General features: G+C 36.6%; 1 protein-coding gene across 3 annotated transcripts in view; it reads left to right on the top strand.

The window, feature by feature from the left end:
• The window catches only part of ARAP2 (ArfGAP with RhoGAP domain, ankyrin repeat and PH domain 2), a 180005-nt gene that overhangs the window by 137679 nt on the left and 15332 nt on the right, over positions 1 to 26994 (top strand). For all 3 annotated transcript variants that reach the window (XM_069593027.1, XM_069593026.1, XM_069593025.1), the window contains 4 exons: positions 12733 to 12872; positions 21029 to 21111; positions 22582 to 22617; positions 24508 to 24571. In XM_069593027.1, coding sequence (XP_069449128.1) covers positions 12733 to 12872; positions 21029 to 21111; positions 22582 to 22617; positions 24508 to 24571 — 323 coding nt within the window. The remainder of the gene's footprint in view (positions 1 to 12732; positions 12873 to 21028; positions 21112 to 22581; positions 22618 to 24507; positions 24572 to 26994) is intronic.

The following is a 26994-nucleotide window of genomic DNA, read 5'->3' as shown; positions in this document are numbered from 1 at the left end:
CAGATGTTCATTTTGCTGTAGAAATTAATCTATTAGACACCTTTACCTTATTTAATTTCTTTCTTCCTCCTACATATGATTTTGATTACATCCTCCATATACTGCTTAAGGATTTCAGTAGAAGTTCTCTCTAGTCATATGGTTGCTACAGTCTTCTCTGTCATATAGCAGTGGTCCTTGGGTAGTGGAGACTTATGTCCTCCAGGGACATTTGGCAACATCTGAAGATATTTCTGTCACACTGGGTGGGGTGGGGCTTCTGATATATAATGGTTAGAGACCAGAGATGCTGCTAAACATCCTACAATACATAGGAAATCTCTTTACAACAAAGAATAATCTGGCCGAAAAAGTCAGTGGTGTCATGTTGAGACTCTCTGATTTAGGTAACGTATGAAATCTGGTTTAGTTCGTAAATTCTGTAATTCTTTCATTTTAATTTTGAAATAGATGTTTTGAGCTTATGAACGAAGTCCTGTCAACATTATAAAGTATATTAAAGGTTCTCATGGCTTTTCTTTTAGAAAATAAGTGATATTTTCATATTTTGGGGTGAGAATTTTCATGTTTTTAATATTCCTCTAAAATGTCTCTAAATTCTCCATGCTGCAAAATACTTAAAATCCCACACTTAGACATAATAACTTGGGCTTCCCAGGTGGCACAGTGGTAAAGAATCTGCCTGCCAGTACAGGAGATGCAGGTTCAATACCTGGGTCAGGAAGATCCCCTGGAGGAGGAAATGTCAACCCACTCCAGTATTCTTGCCTGGAGAATTCCATGGCCAGAGGAGCCTGGTGGGCTACAGTCCATGGCATCACAAAGAATCAGACTCGACTGGACACATACACACAGACATAATAACTTAGTTCTTATTTGAATTCTAATAAACTAGCCAGTTAAATAAAGACAGACGAGAATAAGATCTTAAAAGACTATAATATACAAGAAGGTTTTGTACAGGTGGGCCTGAGGGATAATTCAAAGCAAGGAAACCATTAAGTTTTGTTAATCTTTGGGAAAAAAAATCATCAGTGTTAGATTGAGCGAGTTTAGAACAATCGCATATAAGTAAAATCTTTCTGTTGTTTAAGGGCAAGAAGTGGTTGAGTGACAGACTGTTATTTGGCTCTACCTACAAACTGGGTAGGAAGATTGGGCATGGGATGCCTCACCTATTGTTATTTCCTCTTCTGGAGATTATGACTGCATCCTGTCATGAAAGCATAAAGCTTCTGTAAGGTCTAGACAAAGCAACTTTCATAAAACCTGGGAATCCAAGCAGTGGAAAGCAGCTTACCTGAGCGTTTCAGGGACTTGGATGGTGGAATATTCTCTAGAGTAAGATGTCAGTAAACTCTTGCGTTACTCTCATATCTCCTGCATTCCTGTGACAGCGTGGGAACTGTGAAACTTATCTCTGCCCCTGCACTCGTCCCCCTCAGTTCACCAAACCAGTGTGTAACTTGGTATTATGATAGCTGCAGTTTTTTCTACCAGGAAATTATGTCCCTCTGCATGGAAAAAAAAAAAAGTTTTAGAGTAACACCCTCAGGAAATACATTAATTAGACTATTTCATGTTAGTAGTTTATTTTTGGTCAAAAACAGGATGTTTTTCATTAAAACTTGATTTATATTCAGGTTGTCAAAGTAAAATAATATTTTTCGTTATGGTTAGTTCTGCATCTGTCTTCTTTTAGGATTGTCATTTTAAAGAAGGTTTGGCCTATTGTTTGTTTTTAAAATCAATTTCTTAAGTCATAATTATTTTCTTCCAGTTGTGTCTCACAGCAGCCTGGGCTTACAAGTACTACTTATGGGGTGCCCTGTGTCATAGAATTTAGGTTGGCTAGGTGTGCAGTCTACTTTGTCTCTGTCTTGGCAAATGTCTCCTAAATCAATCACAGGGACCACTTTTTCCAGAATTATTGCTTCATTCATTACATGCACTACTCCTTAAAATTGGAATCTAAAAGGAAAATAATGAAAGTAAATGTGATTTTTCTGTCAGTTTGTTAGCAGAAAAACTGAAATCATCTCAGAAACACATTGGTTAAGGATTTCTTTCCCTTTCTTAAGATTTTCGTATTCTAACCTGCAGGCCAAGTAGAAATTAGGAGAGTTTTAAACAAGGGTGACTGGTTACAACCACATTTTTCTCTCAATAATGAATTGCTTACCTGTTAGTATTTCATTAAAACATAAAGTAGCTCTGCCACCTCCTTTATATCCTGTCCCATCATACCTGATACCAAGTTGCCACAAATTTTAGTGTCTCTCTACCTATCTGTATCTCTCCTTTATCTATACGCACACACTCATGACTTGTATTTCATTAATTATATGATGATGTTTCTGATTTTATGTAACAAATTAGAGGTATATATTTTTGTTTGACATTATATTTTCACTACCTTTTGGCTTAATGAAGAAATATATCAAATAATAAGTTTAGAGGTTTGAAGTGTTTAGGGGACTTAATTTTCTCAACTTGTTCACTTTATCTCAAGAGTTTAAAATATAGACATCACAAGAAAGAACAGATTTTATAAGCATCCAACATTTAATTTCTGCTCATTCATTTAAGGTAATGAGGAAATATACTTTACTTTTATGGAAGTGTATGAAAGTAAAGGAATTTTCTCTTGTCTCTACTTAAATCACATGTTAGTTTTAACATCTCTTTTACAAGTTAGGCATAAATTTATAGCTTCTGTAAGGTTCCAGATAGAGAAGGCAATGGCAACCCATTCCAGTACTCTTGCCTGGAAAATCCCATGGATGGAGGAGCCTGGTAGGCTGCAGTCCATGGGGTCGCGAAGAGTCAGACACGACTGAAGTGACTTAGCAGCAGCTTAGCAGCAAGGTTCCAGAATAAATAATTTTATGTTGCAGGAGTCTTTTAAGCACTAAACTTCTTTAATATTACCCCAATAGAACTCTAGATATCACAACAAAATCAAGTTTTAGTGATCTCAATGGGGAAGAACTACTTTTAACATAGAATATGTAACTCAAATGCAGATGCCTATGGGTTTCTAAATTTAGATTGCTACTTAAGACAGATGCTTTGGAATTAAATATGCATTAGAATAGAATAGATCAAAATGCAACTGCTTCTGGCAAATTCAGACCTGGGAAGCTGAGCCATCCACTATGGATTGACTTAGAAAATAAAAGAATATTCCAGCAAAAATAGTATGAGTTCATATAAATCTTAGTCTAGCTGAAATAATTTATATTACATTCCTCATCAAATCTTTTTAAAGCCAAAGATGTATAAAAGTTGAAAGTAAATCCAGTCCACTTCAAGTGGAGGTGTTTTCTCAGAAATTGATAACAGAATAGAAAAGTAAGTAGTGCTCTACTTTTTACAGTGTGCTGTGTTGTCATCAAAATGCCATGGAATCTCTGGCACTTTCTTAGTCAATCCTCCAGTAGAAACTGTATTTACAGTTTTATTGCTTATGAATAATCTAATTACAGAAGGGTGTCTTCAGGCTGCTTGTTCTATTAAGCATTACTTCTTCAATACAAGTAACAAAGGAAAACACACTGGGAAGTAGGGGGATATTTCACTTTTTCTAGATTATGTTCAAACAGTTCTTAAGTTTGGCTTCTGCTCATTCATAGAACTAAATTTTATTAAATGTGAATGAATGTCATAAAATGAGTGAACTATATCAAATTCTGCTTCTTCCAAATTACAGATTATGTGTTCTATATAATCGATATCAAACAAAGAAGGTGAATAATTTTTAATTTGAAATAGATTTTAGATGTCAGGCTGCAAATATTGCCAAATTTGTGGAATATTTCTCAGAGAAAAGAGGGCTTCCCTTGTGGCTCAGCTGGTAAAGAATCCAAATGTGATGCAGGAGACCTGGGTTGGATCCATGGGTTGGGAAGATACCCTGGAGAAGGGAAAGACTACCCATTCCAGTATTCTGGCCTGGAGAATTCCATGGACTGTATAGGCCATGCGGTCACAAAGAGTCAGACACTACTGAGTGACTTTCACTTTCAAGAAAATGTCTCATGAAAATTGCTCCTTAGCATACATGAGCAGAGATGGAACTTGATTTTTCATATAATGTGTAGGCTTGAGGAAATAATCTTTGCCAGTGAAAGAAGAAGGGAGATCCATAGAGACCATGGAAAATAGACCAATTTGTTGTATATTCCCTTGTCATTGCTCAGATCATATATAAGAGATAATATTTATTGGGTGCCAGATGCTGGGCTGATGGCTTTGCATATGCCATTTCATTTAATCTTCCTCATAGTCTTTTTTTTTTTTAATTTTTATTTTTACTTTATTTTACTTTACAATACCGTATTGGTTTTGCCATACACTGACATGAATCCACCACGGGTGTACATGAGTTCCCATACATGAACCCCCCCCGCCCCCACCCCATATCATCTCTCTGGATCATCCCCGTGCACCAGCCCCAAGCATCCTGTATTGTGCATCAAACATAGACTGGCGATTCGTTTCTTACATGCTAGTATACATGTTTCAATGCCATTCTCCCAAATCATCCCAACCTCTCCCTCTCCCTCAGAGTCCGAAAGTCTGCTCTACACATCTGTGTCTCTTTTACTGTCTCGCATACAGGGTCATTATTACCATCTTTCTAAATTCCATATATATGTGTTAATATACTGTATTGGTATTTTTCTTTCTGGCTTACTTCACTCTGTATAATCGGCTCCAGTTTCATCCACCTCATTAGAACTGATTCAAATGTATTCTTTTTAATGGCTGAGTAATACTCCATTGTGTATATGTACCACAGCTTTCTTATCCATTCATCTGCTGATGGACATCTAGGTTGTTTCCATGTCCTGGCTATTATAAACAGTGCTGCGATGAACATTGGGGTACATGTGTCTCTTTCAATTCTGGTTTCCTCAGTGTATATGCCCAGCAGTGGGATTGCTGGGTCATAAGGCTGTTCTATTTGCAATTTTTTAAGGAATCTCCACACTGTTCTCCATAGTGGTTGTACTAGTTTGCATTCCCACCAACAGTGCAAGAGGGCTCCCTTTTCTCCACACCCTCTCCAGCATTTATTGCTTGCAGACTTTTGGATCACAGCCATTCTGATTGGTGTGAAGTGGTACCTCATTGTGGTCTTGATTTGCATTTCTCTAATAATGAGTGATGTTGAGCATCTTTACATGAGTTTGTTAGCCATCCGTATGTCGTCTTTGGAGAAATGTCTATTTAGTTCTTTGGGCCATTTTTTGATTGGGTCATTTATTTTTCTGGAATTGACCTGCATAAGTTGCTTGTATATTTTTGAGATTAGTTGTTTGTCTGTTGCTTCATTTGCTATTATTTTCTCCCATTCAGAAGGCTGTCTTTTCACCTTGCTTATATTTTTATTTGTTGTGCAGAAGCTTTTAATTTTAATTATATCCCATTTGTTCATTTTTGCTTTTATTTCCAGTATTCTGGGAGGTGGATCATAAAGGATCCTGCTGTGATTTATGTTGGAGAGTGTTTTGCCTATGTTCTCCTCTAGGAGTTTTATAGTTTCTGGTCTTAAACGTTTAGATCTTTAATCCATTTTGAGTTTATTTTTGTGTGTGGTGTTAGAAAGTGATCTAGTTTCATTCTTTTACAAGTGGTTGACCAGTTTTCCTAGCACCACTTGTTAAAGAGATTGTCTTTACTCCATTGTATATTCTTGCCTCCTTTGTCAAAGATAAGGTGTCCATATGTGTGTGGATTTATCTCTGGGCTTTCTATTTTGTTCCATTGATCTATATTTCTATCTTTGTGCCAGTACCATACTGTCTTAATGACTGTGGCTTTGTAGTAGAGCCTGAAGTCAGGCAAGTTGATTCCTCCAGTTCCATTCTTCTTTCTCAAGATTGCCTTGGCTATTCGAGGTTTTTTGTATTTCCATACAAATCTTGAAATTATTTGTTCTACTTCTGTGAAAAATACCCCTGGTAGCTTGATAGGGATTGCATTGAATCTGTAGATTGCTTTGAGTAGTATACTCATTTTCACTTTATTGATTCTTCCAATCCATGAACATGGTATATTTCTCCATCTATTAGTGTCCTCTTTGATTTCTTTCATTAGTGTTTTATAGTTTTCTATATATAAGTCTTTAGTTTCTCTAGGTAGATATATTCCCAAGTATTTTATTCTTTTCGTTGCAATGGTGAATGGAATTGTTTCCTTAATTTCTTTTTCTACTTTCTCATTATTCGTGTATAGAAATGCAAGCGATTTCTGTGTGTTGATTTTATATCCTGCAACTTTACTATATTCATTGATTAGCTCTAGAAATTTTCTGGTGGAGTCTTTAGCATTTTCTATGTAGAGGATCATGTCATCTGCAAACAGTGAGAGTTTTACTTCTTCTTTTCCAATTTGGATTCCTTTTATTTCTTTTTCTGCTCTGATTGCTGTGGCCAAAACTTCCAGAACTATGTTGAATAGTAGCGGTGAAAGTGGGCACCCTTGTCTTGTTCCTGACTTTAGGGGAAATGTCTTAAGAGCTTTTTTACAAGTATTCTCTAAGCCTCTAACTAACTTGCTATGTTAGTTCTCACATAGGTTGTGAAGGAAAATTCAAAACCCATATTATTTTAAAAATCAAATATGAAATTATTTTTTCAAGAACAGATAAGATTGGGTACATTCAGGGAAGTATGGCCAGAGACTGAAATTATTATTTTTAAGAGCTAAATTATGAGACAAACATGACTTTTCATGTATTCAACACCTAAATTTTATCTTTAGAGTTTTAGAGACATGAATAACAAGTATGGACTGGGTTAGAAAAACATCTTCATGGATGAGTTGGGTCCAGAAGTAGAAATAGAATTTGTATAAAACAAGAATGGAATTTCTCTCAAGTTCATACAACTTGAGGGAAATTGATCAACATAAGTCATACCATAGCAACAAAGATCAGCTTTCCAAACAGTGTATTGTGATCAACTGACTTATAAATAAATACCATTTTAACTTATTGGTTTATAGAGATGAGTAGAAGGAATCTAATTTAGTTAGCCCTTGAAAAGTCAAGGAAAGAAATTTACATTTTTAATGTTAGGCAAGTGAGATATTGAGTAGTAGAAAGTAGAGCTTTGGAAAGGGGATTAACATGATAAAACAGTATTTGAATAGCACCAATCTGGAATTATATGGAATCATTAGACAATCAGGCCATGAAGTTCTAACATCCTAGAATCTGGATATTAAGTAGAAAAGGAAGGGGGTCAGAGAGATGATATTGGCAAAGAAGTGGAATGAAACCCCAGAGAAAATATCTGAGAGAACAATGGTCTGAATTGCTATCTGACTGGACATGAAGGATAAAAGCATACTGTGTTTTAGAAATATTTTCGGGTTTGTGTTTTCCTCTCTCCCCTATTCCTACTACTTCCCTGTCTGTCTCTGTCTCTCTTCCCAAGACCCTCCCAGCTTCTCCACAGATGAGCTTTTATTGGGATCAGGGACCACTGGTTAGGAAATACTGTTTTTGTCTAGGGCATCCCTGCTGGCTCAGAGAGTAAAGTGTCTGCCTGCAATGTAGGAGACCCAGGTTTAATTCCCGGGTCAGGAAGATCCCTTCGAGAAGGAAATGGCAACCCACTCCAGTACTCTTGCCTGGAAAATTCCATGGACGGAGGAGTCTGGTAAGCTACAGTCCATGGGATTGCAAAGAGTAAGAACTTAAGGTTGCAAATGGTTTAGAAAAATATTTTTGAGGGGCACCTGTTTCATAGTCCTGGTAATATGTCTGTTCTGTTGAAATAACTAAATCTGACCATTCTGTGTTTTATACAAGGGCTTTTCTAATTAATAGCAAGTACAGCACAATATAACTAAGAATACCAATCAATTCTCTTGGGACTTCCCTGGTGGCTCAGACGGTAAAGCATCTGTCTACAATGCGGGAGACCCGGGTTCGATCCCTGGGTAGGGAAGATTCCCTGGAGAAGGAAATGGCAATCCACTCCAGTACTATTGCCTGGAAAATCCCATGGACAGAGGAGCCTGGTAGGCTACAGTCCATGGGGTCGCAAAGAGTCAGACACGACTAGGGTTAACTCGAAAGAACCCTCTCTGAACTCCCACTGATCCTTTCCTGCCCTAGAAAATACCAGGAGGGGTCTGACTCTCTGGTTATTATTGTTTTGTTCAATTCCTAAATCATGTCCAATTCTTTGTGACCCCATAAACTGCAGCACACCAGGCTTCCTAGATCTTAATACGTTTTTTTTGCCCAGGATGAGGCTGAGGAAGTGAAAACATAAAAGCAAAGTACCCCATGATTGAGAGGCCATGTAGTACTAGAAGTTTGGAAAAGCGAATTGTTGAAAGCCATTTAATTTATAACCTTCCTTATGTTACACACTGACTCATGCACTGTGTCCCCAAAATGTATAGCTTCATCTTGGCCTTTAAATGGTGGATAATTTTCCTACTTATTTTAACATTGTTAGAGCATACAGAAATTTTGTCATGAGAGCTTTTAGAAATTCTTTTAGGCCCTCTATATTTATCATAGAACTTTATATTTCAAGTTTCTTTTTGCTCTTTCCTTCTTTATGAGTCCCTTAATAATATATGCATCAAGCTTTAGCTACGAGGACTTCCCTAGTAGTCTAGTGGTTAACACTCCACACTTCCACTACAGGGGACTTGGGTTCAACCTCTAGTCAGGGAAGTTCCAAATGCTGTGCAGTGTGGCAAAAAAAAAAAAAAAAAAAAAAAATTGAAGGTGAAGATTTAGCTAAGATACTCAATTGGTAATGGTAGTTTAGTCATTAAGTCATGTCTGACTCTTGTGACCCCCATGGCCTATAGATTGCCAGGCTCCTCTGTCCATAGCATTTTCCAAGCAAGAATACTTGCCTTGAAGTGAGTGAAGCCCCTCAGTCATGTCCAACTCTTTACGATACCGTGGTCTGTAGCCTACCAGGCTCCTCTGTCCATGGGGTTTTCCATGGACAGACTGGGTTGCCATTTCCTTTTCCAGGGAATCTTCCCAACCCAGGAATTGAACCTGGGTCTCCTCATTGCAGGTAGATTATTTACCACGAAGCCACCGGGGAAGCCATATGTACTCAATTACATATGGTTTATTAAAATAAATTTTAATAAATATGCACTGAAAGGTGACAACAATGTTTTTGTCCTAAGCCTGTTTTCTTTTTGACCTATGAGTAGTTTACTTAAACACTAGACATATGATTATTTCTTATTGGTAAAATTAGAAAGCTATATTAAACAGAACAAAAATCTTAAAAAGGTATAATCAGAAGGTGTGAATGGAATTGGTTTGACTTAAGCAAAATGTAACATCTGTATCTCACAACTTGATTATAATGTTTTTAAAATCTTTACCTATTTCTAAATCAATAGTATTATCAATATATTTATCCACTTTCACTTTCTTATTCTAAATCAGCTGAATCTCTAAGCCCACCCAGTGTTTTCTAAATTGCTTACTGTATTTCTCCTATCAGGATATGTGAGCATTGTTTGTTTACCTATGTTTACTCTGCCTCTAACACTGCACTGCAAGTCCAGAAACCATCTCCTTAGGTATTATTATATATTATTAGAATCAAATGCATACTAGACTCTGAATACTTCATGAAGAAATGAATTGATGTCATATGAATTTTGCTGAACACTAGTTATATGTGTATTTTTTCCTTTATCTTCTCATTCCATTAAAATAATCTTTCAAGTCTTTTAATTGGAAAAGTGTTATTTTTCATTTAAATAGAAGCTAGTTAGCTATAAAATACTACTTGAAATATTTTTTCTATGCAATTGACTATTAAGAGATTGTTCCAGAAGACAAATATTAGCAGTGTATTTTTCAGAAATTATTTTAAAATCACAAACTCCCTAAAAGAACCTATTTTAGCATGGCATCATGATTAAAAGACTGTTATATGTGGTGGTATGCAGATCATGAAAACTACTTTTGTTTGTTTAAGATCAGTGATGTGATTCAACATGTTGATGTCTGCTTCCAGGTTGTCATCCCACGCTCATATCTGAGTTATAAGGCAGTACTTCAAATTTTTCTAACTTGTTTTCTTATACTAACTATAATTGTGAACATCTGTGTATCATTTGCTGTATGAGTAAAGGTTTTCCCTAACCAAGGGATTGCTAGGTTTAAGACTAAAAAAGTTCTTTTTCTAAAATCATTCAAGTTATCTATAAATTTTAGAAACTATGAGTGAATACTTAAGAGTTTCATCACTTTAATATCAGGAAATTGCTAAAGGTCTTGACCCTGATGTGGTGTCCCTCCCTACATCTTTGAGGACCCCATCTAATGTGAGGGCCACAGCAGTCTGCAGGATAAGTGTCATTACTCCTATTCTACAGAAAGAGCAGGAGTTGACACCAGAATGACCATGTCATGGCTACTTGGCTTCAGGTTCCTTTTCTTTCCTTTGTTCCTTGTTTCTTATGCAGACAGTTAAATAATGTTGAGATTTCAAAAAGAAAGTTGTACCCAGAGGGATGGTATGGGGAGGGAGGTGGGAGGGGGGTTCAGGATGGGGAAAACATGTACACCCATGGTGGATTCATGTTGATGTATGGCAAAACAAATACAATATTGTAAGGTAATTAGCCTCCAATTAAAATTAATAAATTTATATTTTTAAAAGTTGTAAACTGAGATATAGTGATAAATTTATTCATGATAAATTTATAGATTCAATGTGATTTTATTATCAGAAATGTGGTTTTTAATGGAACTGTTGAAATGATTTCTAAGTGTGGTAGATGCATTATTGCACAAGTGTTATCGGGCATTTTGCCTTATTTACCCTTACCTGTTTCATAGATATAGGAATTTTTCTAATGTCAAGAATTACTAAATTCCTGACTCAGTCTTCGAGAGGAGATTTCTCTTTTACCTGTGTATTTTGCATTATTTATATGAGTGCTATTCAAAGAAGTAAAATGCAAGCAGATGATATAATTTTAAATTGCCTAGTTGTTTGGGAATGCATGTAAGAATTAAAGACTTTAAAATTTAAAAAAAAAAATAAATAAAATAAAATGTTAATACTCAAAAAAAAAATAAAAAATAAAATAAAATATACATATATAAATACACATATATTTATGGGGTCACAAAGAGTTGGACACAACTGAGTGACTTCACTTTCACTTTTATGCATTGGAGAAGGCAGTGGCAGCCCACTCCAGTGTTCTTGCCAGGAGAATCCCAGGGATGGGGGAGCCCACTCCAGTGTTTTTGCCAGGAGAATCCCAGGGATGGGGGAGCCTGCTGGGCTGCCATCTCTGGGGTCACACACAGTCGGACACGACCGATGAGACTTGGCAGCAGCAGCAGCAACTCTTCACATGAGGTGGCCAAAGTACTGGAGTTTCAGCTATAGCATCATTCCTTCCAAAGAACACCCAGGGCTGATCTCCTTTAGAATGGACTGGTTGGATCTCCTTGCAGTCCAAAGGACTCTCAAGAGTCTTCTCCAACACCACAGTTGAAAAGCATTAATTCTTCGGCGCTCAGCTTTCTTCACAGTCCAACTCTCACATCCATACATGACCACTGGAAAAACCATAGCCTTCACTAAATGGACCTTTGTTGGCAAAGTAATGTCTCTGCTTTTCAGTATGCTGTCTAGGTTGGTCATAACTTTCCATCCAAGGAGTAAGCATCTTTTAATTTCATGGCTGCAGTCACCATCTGCAGTGATTTTGGAGCCCCCCAAAATAAAGTCTGACACTGTTTCCACTGTTTCCCCATCTATTTGCCATGAAATGATGGGACCAGATGCCATGATCTTCATTTTCTGAATGTTGAGCTTTAAGCCAACTTTTTCAGTCTCCACTTTCACTTTCATCAAGAGGCTTTTTAGTTCCTCTTCACTTTCTGCCATAAAGGTGGTGTCATCTGCATATCTGAGGTTATTGATATTTCTCCCGGCAATCTTGGTTCCAGCTTGTGCTTCTTCCAGCCCAGCATTTTCATGATGTACTCTGCATAGAAGTTAAATAAGCAGGGTGACAATATACAGCCTTGATGTACTCCTTTTCCTATTTGGAACCAGTCTGTTGTTCCATGTCCAGTTCTAACTGTTGCTTCCTGACCTGCATATAGGTTTCTCAAGAGGCAGGTCAGGTGGTCTGGTATTGCCATCTCTTTCAGAATTTTCCACAGTTTATTGTGATCCACACAGTCAAAGGCTTTGGCATAGTCACATATATATAAGTAGGTGAAATTAATTTTACTTATATCTTCTATTTAAACTCAGATGTCCAAAATATCATTTCAACATGTAATCAATACTATAAAATTGTGATATATTTACCTTTTCTGGTATACAAAATTGTAATATATTTACCGTTCTAGGTACTAATTTTGAAAATATGCTGTATATCCTATACTCACAGCACATCTCAGTGGAGACTAGCATGTTTCAGGTGCTCATTAGCCAGGAGCTAATTGAACAGCATAGGCAGGCCTATATATTACAAAGAGATATAAATAGATCTGGTCACTGGATCTGTAGCTTGTCCGACACTCCCCTGATACAAGGTGTTCTCAAAAATTAACTAGAGGCTTAATTGTAGGAAAGAAGTTATTATTTTGTTTCATCAAAATTGAAAATACAGAAATGTTTTATATTCTATTCCAAATAAATGAAAATATACCTAACTTGCAACAGTAAATGTTGTACTTTACAGAGAGGAAGGCCCTGGAAAATATCAAAGAGGGAGTCTTGAAAGTCAAAGAAGAACCATCTAAAATACTCTCTGGAAATAAGTTTCAAGATCGGTATTGTGTTTTACGAGATGGGTACCTCCTTCTTTACAAGGATCTGAAGGTATTTATATATATAGTAGTTGAATATGTGTATATTTTTGCGTGAGTTAACATTCTTACTTCATACCTCTAAGCCCTGTCTCCTGGAGTTCAAGGCCTATAGTAAATAAACTGCATTCAACCTCTGGGAGGCTGGCAGAAAGGTAAAATCACATTCTCAATATGTAGAAGTTTGGGCAGCTTTTAAAATAGTTATTCGTTCTGACTCACAATCCAGCAACTCTATTCCTAGGTATTATATTCACTAATGTTGAACAAGAATATTCATAAACAGCTTTATTCATAAAGGCTAAAACCTGGAAACATTCCAAATGTCCATCAATGGGAGAATGATATATTCAGACAGTGGAATGCTACTCAGCGATAAAACTGAATGAGTGTAACAACATGGGAGGACCTTCAAATCCTTCTTGAGTAAAAACAGTTTGACACAAAATGGTACCATATGAGTCTATCCATAAAAGTTCAAAATCCTCTATGGTGAGAAAAGTCAGAAAGTGTTTGCCTGGGGTAAGGAGGAGCATTGCTACAGAAGCACAGAGATACAGTCAGTAGGGTATTTTCTAGGATGACAGAAATAAATGTTTTCCATTCAGTTTTGGTGGTTGTTGCTTGGGTATATACAATAGCATCTCTACTTCCTTGAGATTCAAGCAATATCTAAGCAGTTATTTTGAATGTGGAATAACCACAGGACCCAAAGATAGTTTTTCCACTGAATTATAAAGATTCACTGGAATAAACATTGCTTGCATACTTCAGGTGTGTGGTGCTTCACTATGTTGTGTTTTGGAGATCTATAAAAAAGGACCAGACTAGTAAAATGTTATTTAATATTGTTATGAAGGAAGAGTTATTAAGTAGCTTTCCAAAGTTCTACAGCTCCATTTTGCTGTGGCTTTTATTGAGCTCTCCACACACTGACCACTGTCTTATATGTTCCTCTAGCAAGGAAGCCTTCAGGTGAGCATAAATAAATCTTAGCCTCCTACTTTGTATATCCATTTAATGTTCATATTCTTCAAGGACAGCAGAATGTCCAGGCAGAGAGCTAACAAAACAGCACTGAATTCTGCAGCCCTTATCCTTCTCTTCCAAGAGCTGTATTATATACTGGAAATCTCACATTTTTGTTCCAGCTGATAGAGTTGGTGGGGAGTCTGTGTAGGTATCGATTGTTATCATTTGTTATTGTTTGTTATCATTATTCACATTCTTCAGTGCAGGAAGAGTGAAGTTTGCAGAAATAAAGCACTTAAGAATTCTAAGTTATGTGAAACAAACATCACATTTTTTAAAGATTTATTTATTATTTTTGTCTGTGCTGGGTCTTCATTGCAGTGTGAGCTTTCTCTAATTGTGGTATACAGGATTCTCATTTTGGTTGCCAAGCACAGGCTCTAGATGCTCGGGCTTGAATAGTAGTGGCATGTGGGCTCAATAGTTGAGGCTCATGAGTTCTAGGGTGCTGGCTCAGTGGTTGTGGCACACAGGCTTAGTTGCTCTGTGGCATGTAGGATCTTCCCAAACTAGGAATCGAACCTGTGTCCCCCATACTGGCAGGCAGATTCTCAACCACTAGACCAGCAAGGATGGAGAAGGCAATGGCAGCCCACTCCAGTACTCTTGCCTGGAAAATCCCATGGACGGAGGAGCCTGTTAGGCTGCAGTCCATGGGGTCGCTAAGAGTTGGACACGACTGAGCGACTTCACTTTCACTTTTCACTTTCATGTGCTGGAGAAGGAAATGGCAACCCACTCCAGTGTTCTTGCCTGGAGAATCCCAGGGATGGGGGAGCCTGGTGGGCTGCCGTCTATGGGATCACACAGAGTTGGACACGACTGAAGCGACTTAGCAGCAGCAGCAGCAGACTAGCAAGGAAGCCCCCAACACATCACATTGTAAAGTTCATGAACTGTAGGTTTGTGTTTGTGAAAGGAAATGCTAAACCTCACAACTGAAGTTCCAGCTATCTAAGAATTGAATCTGGCTGAATCCTGTTGGGGTTTCTGCAGTGGGTCACCCACCTTTATCTTCATTAGATTCATTTCCGTCATCCCGGTCCTTCCATTTATATGTTGGTTAATGATCACCTTTGTAGTTGGGTATTTACTTAGTGTAATTTAAAATCATCCTGGACTTTTTAGTTTCGTTAAGGAACTGACACTTCCACTGTGTAGCAACAGAAGGTTCTAAAAACAACTAGTATCAATACCAGTGCAGTCATAATGGTCCCATCTAACATTCAAATGGTTAATCCACAAAAAGCAGAGTTGTGTACATTTCACTTATCTCACTTTATATTTTCAATAATCCTATAAAAGTAGTACTATAATTATCCCCCTTGACAGATGAAGAAATGGAGTCTACCAAGATATTACATAACTTGCTCAGGATCACATAGCCAGTAAGCGATAGAGTCAGAATTCACTCCCAGGTGTCTAATTTAAAGGTTTTATGCATGGACTCACTAAAGAATAACGTTTGTATTATTTTAGCCTTATGTTTTTTCTGACAGAATTTTACTTAAAGAGGATAGTATTTTTCATTTTAATAGTACCAAGTATTTTCAAATATGACACTTCATACCATGCAGTTTCTTATAATGTTTTTCCCCAAGCTGGTATAAATTTTAAAATCTGCCACAAGGAAGCCTGTACATGGAGATATTATTTTTTTTAGATGAAATGATTTTATAATTGAGTTAAAGAATTTCATCCCTTAACAGAATGAGTTTTAAGAATATGTATCTTTTTGAAAGCATCCTTCTGCTTAATCTAAAATAACTCATACAAATTGGTAGACAGTGGTAGGACTGAGTGCTCATCTGAAAGCTTTTTGTTTTGACATTTGCGATATTTTCCCTGTGTTTTTCAAAGTATAATTGACAAAAATTACATTTGTTATAAAAATATTATGCTTTTGATATACATATACATTGTGAAATGATGACCACAATCTAAGCTAATTAATTAATGAATTAATAGTCATTATCTCATAGTTTTGTGTGTATTTGTGGTAAGAACATTTAAGATCTACTCTCTTGGCAAGTTTCGAGTACACAATACAATACCGTTAACTGTTGTCACCATGCTATACTTAGATTTCGAGGACCTATTCTTTCTGCATAACTGAAACTTAGTACCCACTTATCAACACTTTCCCATTTCCCTCAGTCCCAGTCCCTGGAAACCACCATTCTACTCCCTGCTTCTTTGTGGGTCTGACTTTTTTAGATTCTGTTCAATACATGTAAATGAGATCATACAGTATCTCTCAGAAAGAGTGTTCTTTAAAGACCCTGAACACATTTTGTTTCTATCACAGTGACCTCAGGTTATGGAATTATAGTGTTAACTGTTTGAAAGTTGTCTTTATGCATCTGTCAGAATCAATTAATGCGTCTGATACTTTCATTTGCACAGTAAGGCAGGCAGATGAGGGACATGGTTTTCCTTTAAACTCAAACCATTATTATTTTCAACATATGATGTTATTTTGTTGGTTATTTCTGCATGTTGCTGGTCTTTTGCTTTTAATATTGATGGTCAAGTCATTGGCAGTGTTTGCTTTTCAAATGAGTTTACAGTAAATAATTGATAGTAAAAGTCCTCAAACTTATCTGAATACAGATTTGGCTCTGGTTTTGACAGTTGCCCTTAATATATGTGTGCTTGTATATATTTAGAAAATGATTTACTGAGAAGGGAGTAGAAATTACAAATTGAAAAGTATATTTAAAGAGACTGTGTTAATTAGGGATAATTTATGAATGCTCATTAACAACAAATTAGAGTAATACACAGGGGAAGATATATTTTGTTTTGAGAGTTTTTCCTGCACAGAAAATATTAATTAAAATGTTTTCAGACTTGATTTACATAAAAGGTCAGAAGTTTCAAAGAATATTGCCATTATACTGTTAATGGTGTGAAAAAAAAAAAGCAAATGGGGAGGGGACGGTTGTTAAAAGTTACATGCACTAATAAGCAAATTCTTCTCAGTAACAAGGATAATTTTTTAAGCACGCTAATTTAATTGGTTCAATTAAAATTTTACTTTGAAATACAGTGCCTGAAGCAACATATTACATACTTCATAACACTTGAACTTTTTGAAGAAATTCTCCAGAAGGCACACATACTAAAAGAGTTGTAATAAACCAATAGTAAAGTTATCACGGTAAATGAGATTTCTTTTAAAAAATTTTGTATTAGGATCCTAACAGGTCCTGCTTATGCTTATTCATTTTGAAGATTGAAACTGAAAAGGGTTTCTTTCGACCATGGCCGAACTCCTCTCAAATTATGTCATCTGTGTTCTCTTTGCACAGGATAGAACATAAAGTAATGAGCTGGTGTCCAGAGTGGCTTGGCAATCAGTTGTATTACTTCAGACTCTCAATCTATTGCCAACAATATTTCAAAATATAGGCAGTCCTGGGCTTACCAATGTCCAGTATAAATAAGACTACTCGTACAGCAGTTAAGAAACCCCCTGCCAATTTAGGAGACACAGGAGATGCATGTCTGACCCCTGGGTTGGGAAGATCCCCTGGAGGAGGGCATGGCAACCTGCTCCAGTATTCTTGGCTGGAGAATCTCCATGGACAGAGGAGCCTGGTGGGCTACAGTCCATGGGGTCACAAAGAGTCAGACACAACTGAGCAACTAAGCACACACATGCACGCACCTAGATCAGACACAGGTGCTCCTCATTCTCAGATGTGCAGGTCCCTTCTTACCTGCCCTGCTGGAATTGCAGCCTTTTGCCTGACTCTGCCACTGCCTCCATTGGGACTGAGTCCAGGGGACCAGCAGTCTAAGCAGTCACGTCCCTGAGGAGGGACGTGAACCTCAGCTATAATCTGACTGAACCTCTGATGAAGGTGTCCAGGAGTCTTTGCTACTATATACACTCCTATGTTCTCCTCTCCTTGACTCTTTCCTGTATAGAAAACTTACTACCTTAAAAAACTACCTCACTCTTCCATATCAGTCTTAAAGTGTTATTCCTGAATATTCAGTAAAGTAGCAGGCTAAAATACAGATACCCCAAAACCAAACACATAAAATACCAGAAAAATGACCTTAACAAGAAGAGGCTGAGATGAAGAAAGCTACAGAACAACTCTAATAGAAATGGGTGAAAATTAATGTAAAGTCTACTAATATTGATCTGCAGGTTTAATGTAATTATTAATGTGTTCAAAATCCCAAAGATAATAACTTTTAGAACTTGGAAAAAATGATTTGACAGCTCATCTCAAAGGGTAAACAGATAGGAATACTTGCAAACATTTTAGAGATATAAAAAGTAAAATAACTGTCAAGTATTTTACACCCAACTGTTTATTCATACAGTAAAACTAAAATAGCTTAGATCATATTGTGGCATAAAAATGAACAGAGATAGCAATGGTAACATAAAGTGAGGTTAAAAAAATGTAATTGTTTATCATAATTGTTTTGATAAATATGTTATAAATGCATGTCTAAAGAAAATTTATATAATAAACTGCTTTGTTGTTCAGTGGCTAAGTCATATCTGACTCTTTGTGACCCCATGGACTGTAGCCCACCAGGCTCCTCCGCCTATGGCATTTCCCAGGCAAGGGTACCGGAGTGGGTTGCCATTTCCTTCTTCAGGGGATCTTCCTGATTCAGGGATAGAACCTGTATCTCCTGCACAGTCTCCTGCCCGGGCAGGTGGATTCTTTGCCTCTGAGCCACCAGGGAAGCCCAATTGTTAACAGAAATTTTTCAACTTAAATTCTCATCTATTCTGTGTGTAAAATATATCAGATTGATAAAAGAATTAAAACTTGACAAATAGCAACCCTTCAAGCTCCATGGCTATGCCACTGAGTATTTATCAGATATGTGGGAACCCTTTAAACTGAAGTAATAGTTCAAAAGAGATCAACATACTTGACTTTATAAAAATAAACAGTGACCAGTTAGTATAGACTATTTCATTTAAAAAGATAAGGCCATTTCCTATTTGGTATATAAAGAACTAATGTCAATAAGTAAATGTATAAATAAATGTATAAATTGTTGATCAAGTCAAAACTGAAAACTGCTAGCAAATGCAGAAATATACATTTAACTGTAAGTAAATATACCCTATCAATTTTGCAAAATCTTATTCTTAATTATGTTCCTAACCTTTGACCCTGTGATACCATTTCAAGAAATCTAGCCATACAGAAAAAAAAAAAAGAAATCCAAAGTATTTTTAAAATTATGTGCCATGATAATAATAGCAAACTCAGTGATAAGGGTGAGTAGGAATAAATTCACCATGTAAATTTCAAGCCTTATCATCGCTGCCACAGAGAACACTGGTCACCAAAGCATTATCCAGGATCTTCTTCCTGCTCACTTTTTTCTCTACATTTCCTCTACATTCTCCTAACCTGTTTTCTCCATGGAAACCAATTTTTAATTTTATAAAAATTTTATAAAAACTGCCATATTTTCCACCCTTTACACTTTCAAATTCAACTGCTTTCATAAGGAAAAGAATTTATAGTAATAGATTAACGTTTATAAAACTTAGGACTGATTTGAGCTATATACTTGCTGAATGGGCTTTTGTGCATTTTTCTAGGGCTCTAACAACTTGTCTATCTATCAATTTCTATGAAGCATTGTGTTCTAAATTTGTAATAATAGCTGTAATTTGCTGTGCCCTTAGTATTTGGCCATTTACTGGACTAAACTCTTTAAAAGCACTTTTCTTATTTAATTTGTACAATAACCCTTCACAGTAACCCTTTATCATTTAATCTTCATAATAACTATATGAGATAGTGTGTTTATTACTCCTGTTTACAAATAAGATACAAGAGCAGAGAGCAGTAATGTGAGGTTACAAGCTAGTAGGTAGAAAGCCAGATTTGCACCCAGGTCTCTGACCTAAGACCCCTTGCTCTTAGTTATAAATGCTATCTGCCTACCAGGTTGAAAAAAGTGATTTCCTTGAAAATTTTTAGGATGTTGGGAAAGCTTTTTCTAATTATTATTTTCATGGCTATTATCTTTATAAGATCTATTGCAGGCTATCCAATAATAATATATGTACATGCTTTGATATTAAATTAGAATATAATGATTTCAGTTTTGCCTCTGTCAGATACTTTTCCTGATGGTTCAAGGATTTGAATTTTTTCATATTAATCAGATAAATATGTTGGGATGTGTACAGAAAATATATAATTGATCCAAGAGCAAATGTATATTCTTTTTAATAGTCTCTTTTTGTGAGTTATTGGTGAAAATTTTCAGTATGGATATTTGAGATAGTTTAGTCTATGCCTACATAGATTTGTAGTTCCAAAATCCAAAAAGTACAGAAAATAATAACTCATTTGGTGGCAAAATTTGACCTACACCAACATAAAGATATTTGTCTTAGTCTGTTCAGGCTACCTACCATAGACTGGGTGGCTTATAGAAACAGAAATTTATTCCTCCACTTCCAGAGGCCGAGGGCCTGAGATTAGGGTGCCAGTGTGGTCAGGTTCTAGTTAGAATCTTCTTCCAGATTGTAGACTGCCCACTTCTCATATCCTCACATAGTGAAAACAGAGTTAATCTCATGACTCAATTAAACACCCAAAGCTATCACCTCCAAATACCTTCATGCTGTGGATTATATTTCAGTTTGGGTTTGGGGGGGATGTGAACATTCAGACCATATAACAATACTTATGGCCTTTATTTATTCACATTATATGAAATGTCATGCATTTTTATAGAGAATATGAATCTATTTGAATATAGGGTGGGTGCTATCTGATGATATTGTGGAGTTACAAAATATACTCCATATGTATTTTTTAAATGTGAAAAAATAAAAAACCATCATCAGTTCTCATAAGTCCCAAGTGTTTTGAATAAGGAATTACTGTGTGTATTTGTCCATATATATGCACACATATATAATCATACATATATATCCAGGATCATTTATTTAAATTTATAATATTGCAACCAACCCAATCTTCATTTACCAAAAATTTGGTATGACATTTATCATGAAATATTTGTGAAACTAAACATTCTAAACTCTATTCTTAATACTCAAGGAAAATAAAAGGACATTTATAACATTTGTTTAATTGCAAATTATTTTGTTTTCCTTTACAGAGTAGCAAACCTGACAAAATGTTTTCTCTCAGTTCAGTGAAGTTTTATCTTGGAGTGAAAAAGAAGATGAAGCCTCCAACAAGGTAAAGCTTGGAAGCACAGAGCTGTTGAGAAAGTTACAGGAAAACCTGTCCAAGGATTTAGGGATCAATGGCATTAGTCTGACTCTTCATAAGCTAAGCTTTAGACAGATTCCTTAAGTTGCCACAGACATGTGGCAGGGGACCTGGGTGGGTGGATACGGAGAGATGATGATGTTTCCACTCAAGTCAAGCTCCTGGGGAAGTGCATCTCCTTTGTGTAGAACAAGAAATGCCCAGAAGGCCCTCACAACTGGAAAGTACATGGGTTTCTCCACATTCCATTCCCTGCTCAGTCACACAATGTTCCAGTCAGTCAGTCTACCTAGGGGAAGAAAAATGCTGCCCTCCATCCTTCTTGGCTTTTTTTTTTTTTTTTTACTGGAGGATAATTGCTTTACAATGTTGTGGGGGTTTCTGCCATATATCAACATGAATCAGAAATATATATATTTTTTATATATTTGTTTTATATATATATATACACACACACACACACACACACACATTTCCTTTTCCCATCCCATGCCTCTAGGTTGTCACAGAGTTCCAGGCTGGGCTCACTGTGTTATATAGCAGCTTCCCACCAGTTACCTATTTTTCACATATATAGTATATATATATGTCAATATTACTTTCTCAGTCTGTCCTTCCTTCCCCTGCTGTGTCCACCAGTCCATTGCCTACATCTGCATCTCCACTGCTTCTTCATGTACAGGTTCATCAATACTGTTTTTCTAGGTTCCATACATATGCATTAATATATGATATTTGTTGCTTTTAGAACATCTTGGTCCTGGCTCTATAATTTGCCCTCTTTGTTTTACTGAATTTGGTAAAACCTCACAGCACATGGGTGGTAGAGAGAAAGTGGACTCTTTAAACATTATTCTTCTCACTAGCACTTGAACCAACCCAGGATTTGAGTTATACCATACTTATTCATCACAGATTACTTTGATTAGCTAATTAAAGTTTGTACTAATACTTTTAATATCATGAAACATCATTTTAATGAACTGTATGTGATTTCAGATTCTATTACTGTAAATGTACTCACTTTTGCCTCTGTGCTTAATTTCTTAGCCCAGCACATGTATCTGTGTTGTGGCTGGTACACTCTTTAAAATTTCTCACAATATCAGTAAGTCAATATGTGTATTTTATTTTCGCCATTTTTCTAGACATCTGTCCTTACTCAGTCCAGAATATCCCCGCTGCCTCATAACCTCATGAGACCCCTTCCCCTGTGTCCTTTCAACATATCTATAAATTTATAGCCAAATCCCTCAGTATCCATCATTTACCTCTAGATGTATCATACCCAGAGAATCATCACTTGTGGATATCAATCCTGTTATGCTTTCCCACCATTAAACATTACCTCCTTAAAATTTCATCCTGTGTATTGTCTCGTAAAATGAATAATTTTTAATATGTATATGTTTTTTTTTTCCTCCCCATACAATGCAGTTGGGGATTGACAGCATATTCTGAAAAACATCACTGGTAAGTTAACAGCTTACAGATTTTGGATTTCATATATTGATGATAACGGCAGTAAATAATGTTCACAGATAAATCTAGACACAAGAAACATTTCTTTTAAGTGAAGTTAAACTCTTTTCTAAATACCTTGAGCCTAAAAAGAGAAAAGGAGGTTTGCTTCAGGGTTTAGGTCTGTTTAAGTCTCATGTATCCTATTGGCCACCACCTCAAGACAAAGTACACATGATTTCTTACTAGTTATTATATAAATGGGGAATCTCTGGTTTTAAGGGATAAGCAGACAAAATTCAGTTTTAAATTAAGGATAAGAACTCTCCAAAACTCAAATTTAAAGAAAAGACCTTGGCTTCAAACCGGTTCTTTCTGTAGAGTACTTCTTTCCATTCATGTCACCAGGATCTAGCCACTCTTCATAGAGGTTGGACTAGATGTCTCCTTCTCCCTCGTCTCCCTGTGTCTAATCCATACCAGATCTGCCTCTTAGTTCTCTGATCCACCCATACCCTCTATCCTTGGAGCCTTCATCCGTCTGCTTGGATCGGTCCAGAAGTCCTAAGTGCTCTTCATGCCTCTGACTTTGCTTTTTGTTTCCAGCACATTCTCCACCCAGCACTGAAGAGATTTTCTAAAATGTATCATATTTCTTTTCTGCTTTAACTCATCTGTGAATCCTAAAAAGTAGGATAAAGTATAAGATCACTGGCACAGCACACGAAGCCCTTTAATATGGATCTCCCATGACTTTCCCACATTTTTACTTAATGATAAAACAATCTGTTTTTAATTCACTATACATGCCTTCCTGCTTCATAGCATATGTTTAATATCCGTGCTGTCTTCACTGAACCTTCTTCCATAGTATATGCTCTCCCTTCCCTCATCACTTTTATCTTCTTCCTGCTGATCTGGCAGACTCAGCTGTCATTTTTCACTCAAACCATAGCTGAAATGAGGGAGAAAATCTTATCAGACAACTCTCCTTTCTAATCAGTTTATTTCTTCTTTACATTTCTTTACATCTACAGTATTTTGTGCTGGTGGATCCATAACTAAAATGATTTGTAGAGGGAACAGTTTTCTTGGACATGGCAATAAAAAGGGACAACTGTCTCCATGAGAATCCAATGAAAGAAGCAAGGATTATTTCTAGAAGTTTCATTCTAACATTTTTCTAAATTATTAATAAGGATATAAAAATAACTACTTTGAAATTATGCCATTCTAATGTCAGTTACAAGATTTTCCACCTCATCCCCAATTGTGCTGTTTCTGTGTTTGTGTTCAACTTTACTTTTTTTTCCCTCGCTATATTATAGTTTGTTTACATTCCTGGCTTTCCTGATAGACTATGTGAACCTTGAAGGCAAGATCCCTGTTTTGTGTAGGTTTTCAATAGGTTACTGAATCAGTATTATTGGACATGCAGTGTTTTTTTTTTTCATTTAGCTCATTTTTCATGAGTCTTGTTGGGTATCAATGTTTATAATCACATGGACTGTGACTGTCTAAAAAATCTGCTCTTAGGAAAATATACACATTTTTTCTTCTTAGGCTCAGTTTCTGAGGGAAAAGTATTTTACCCTCATGTACCTGAAAAAGCAAATGACACTGACTTTTCTGCATTTCCAAAAAATACCGCTTATCATTTTTTGGCAGTTATCAAAGCCTTTAGCTATATTTTGGTTAAACTAGCATATTTATACTACTGTTTTGATAGCAGAAGCCTGAAGCAACTTGTACTGAAATACTTCCATTTTGATTGCATGATGTCATTAATTAGGAGAAACCCAACGAGATTTCTGATCACTTAATCACTTACTTGCCAAAAAAATACACTGGAAAATTCCTTTGTCCTTTTGAATTATTTATTTTATAAATCTTGTCTTATAGGCATCTGTGTTGTGAGAGTTCACAAACTCAAACGGAGTGGATGGCCAATATCTATATCGCCCAGGTATGATACCTATTTCAACTATCTAGTAAAATGCGACAACTGTTTATAGGAAATGTTAGTGTGGTGGTAGTTTCCAAAGACTTTTTAATGAGTCTTTTGTGTATACTTTCATTTTCTCATTCATGATTTTTTAAATACACGAGGACCCAGATTTACCCACTATTCTGTAAGAGAAAGTTTACTCTTTGTTGAGCCATCTTTTTTCCCCAGCCCAGTGGCTCCTCAGCTTGGGGTGGCGTCTGGCTTCAAGATGGTGGAATGAAAAAGAGGGGCTTGTCTGAGCTCTTGTCCTCCAGAGTCCCACTGGATGTGTGTTTAGAAAATGAGTTCTTTTCATTTTTCCAATTTTTTATTAGAAGATAGTTGCTTTACAATGTTGTGTTAGTTTCCACTATAGCAAAGCTAATCACCATACATATACTCTCTCCCTCTTGGGCTCCCTTCCCATTCGTGTTTCCACAGTGCATTAAGTAGAGTTCCCTGTGCTATCCAGTATGTTCTCATTAGTTACCTCCTCTACACATAGTGTCAATCCCGATCTCTTAATTCCTCCCGTGCCACTCCAACCCACCCTCATTTCCCCCTTGATATTCATGTATTTCTTCTGTGTCTGTATCTCTATTTCTGCTTTACAAATAAGATCATCTAGAAAAACAGTATAGATGATCTTATTTGCTCTTTTCCTTCCTGTTCTCCCCATGGGCTCCTGCTTTTCCAAAAACAAGGATGGGAACCTACATTTCTGTAATACACACTGTGTAATTCATGTATCTTCCTCGCAATGAATTGTGCACGACACTGCTTATAGATAAGAAAACAAAGTTTACAAAAGGCTCTGTGATTTGCTTAGAACCATACATTTAGTTAGCGGTTTAACCCAGAGGCCAACACCTACCCTCAATTACCCATTTAGTCTCCTCCCTACTGGAGGACTCACTCTTGCAGTGAAGGATAAAATAGTCCCATTAATAGGACTGGTTTCTTCCCCAACCTTGTCTGGCCAGACTCCCAGCAATGCTTCCCCAGCATTGAAATTCACTGGTAACGATTAAGTTGCCACTCTTTATTACCAAGGGTGTGCTTCCCTGTTTCTCTTACAAGTGAGAAGTTAATTCACCCTCAAATCTTGTCCTTATTTGTTTTGAAAACCATTTTCTCTGTTCATTTAATTTATTAACCTTTCCAGTGGTTAATAAACACTGCTTTTCTCAGCCTGACCCTACTACTACTACCTGGGAATACATTTCCAGAAAAAGTCCAGTGTCTAACTTTTTAGAGCCTTTTCTTTTTTCTGACTGTTTAAAAATTTAGATATTCAAGTCTTACTTTAATGAAAGTAGGCTTGAAGTAATAGTAAAATTAGAACCATAGAGTCTAAAACTGTTACAGTATCTGGTTATGGCACAATTAAATTGATGTTTTCGTTTTTATGACTGAAGTCATTAGATGCTGTAGTTGAAAATCAAGGTGTAAATAGCCAGGAAACCAAGGTTGTTCTCACCACCAAGTTATTTCTCCTTGCCTCACCTGTCCCTTGTTGTGCTGGCCCCAGAGACTCAGTCCAATTACATTTCTTCAGTTCATTCCACTTCTTAGGATTAAGGTAAACACAAAGGTCCTTTTGGATTTGAGGATTTAATGGTTCACCTCCACGGGGAAAGAGACAGGAATGTAGCACACGTTAATATATATGTTAATACACACATACACACACACAAAACCCAACAGTGAACAATGAATTCTTTCTGGTGCCCAGAATACTTTTCTAATATCCATCCCCATTCTCACCCCTGCCTCAACAAAAGTCTTCAGCTTACCTGTCACAGCCTCAGAAAAAGTCTTCCCTGACCTTCAGACCAATTAGACCTTAGAGCTGTAGGAACTCTCAGTGTCCTGTACTTGAACATTGTAATACTAACTAAAAAGCATTTGTGTATTTAAGTTTCTTATGTCTGTCTTTCCTACTAAATGTAAACCCCGTGAGAGGAAGGACTCAGTCTTACTAGAACTACATGTTTATCTGCATCACAGGATCCAGCACATCTTACAAAGTACATGCTCAAGTTAGTATTCTAAATTAGTAAAGAGAATAGTCAGGTAAAATTTCAAATAGATATTAGTGTGGTAAAATAATGAAATAAGCCAGGGAAAGGAAAACCAGTGTGACTGACATAAGGAGGGCATTAATTGAGAAGGATTCTCAGGGGACACCTTTCTGAGTAGCTGACAGGTATGCTGAGACCTGTCTGAAATAAGGAAGCCAAGTGTGTAGGACAGTCAGAACATTCCAGGGGGTGGGGCCAGCCAGGACATAATCTTGACTTATGTCATGAACATCAGGAAAGCCTATCTTGGAGAGGACATAAGAGATGAGGAAGGCAGGGGACAGGTGATGTAGACCCAGTTTAGGAGTTTTAGTGGGA

The sequence above is a fragment of the Ovis canadensis genome, chromosome 6 (genome assembly GCF_042477335.2).
Source record: "Ovis canadensis isolate MfBH-ARS-UI-01 breed Bighorn chromosome 6, ARS-UI_OviCan_v2, whole genome shotgun sequence".
NCBI classification, from domain to species: Eukaryota; Metazoa; Chordata; class Mammalia; order Artiodactyla; family Bovidae; genus Ovis; species Ovis canadensis.
Note: the sequence above shows the minus strand (reverse complement) of the source record. Positions and strands in the feature narration are given on the sequence as shown.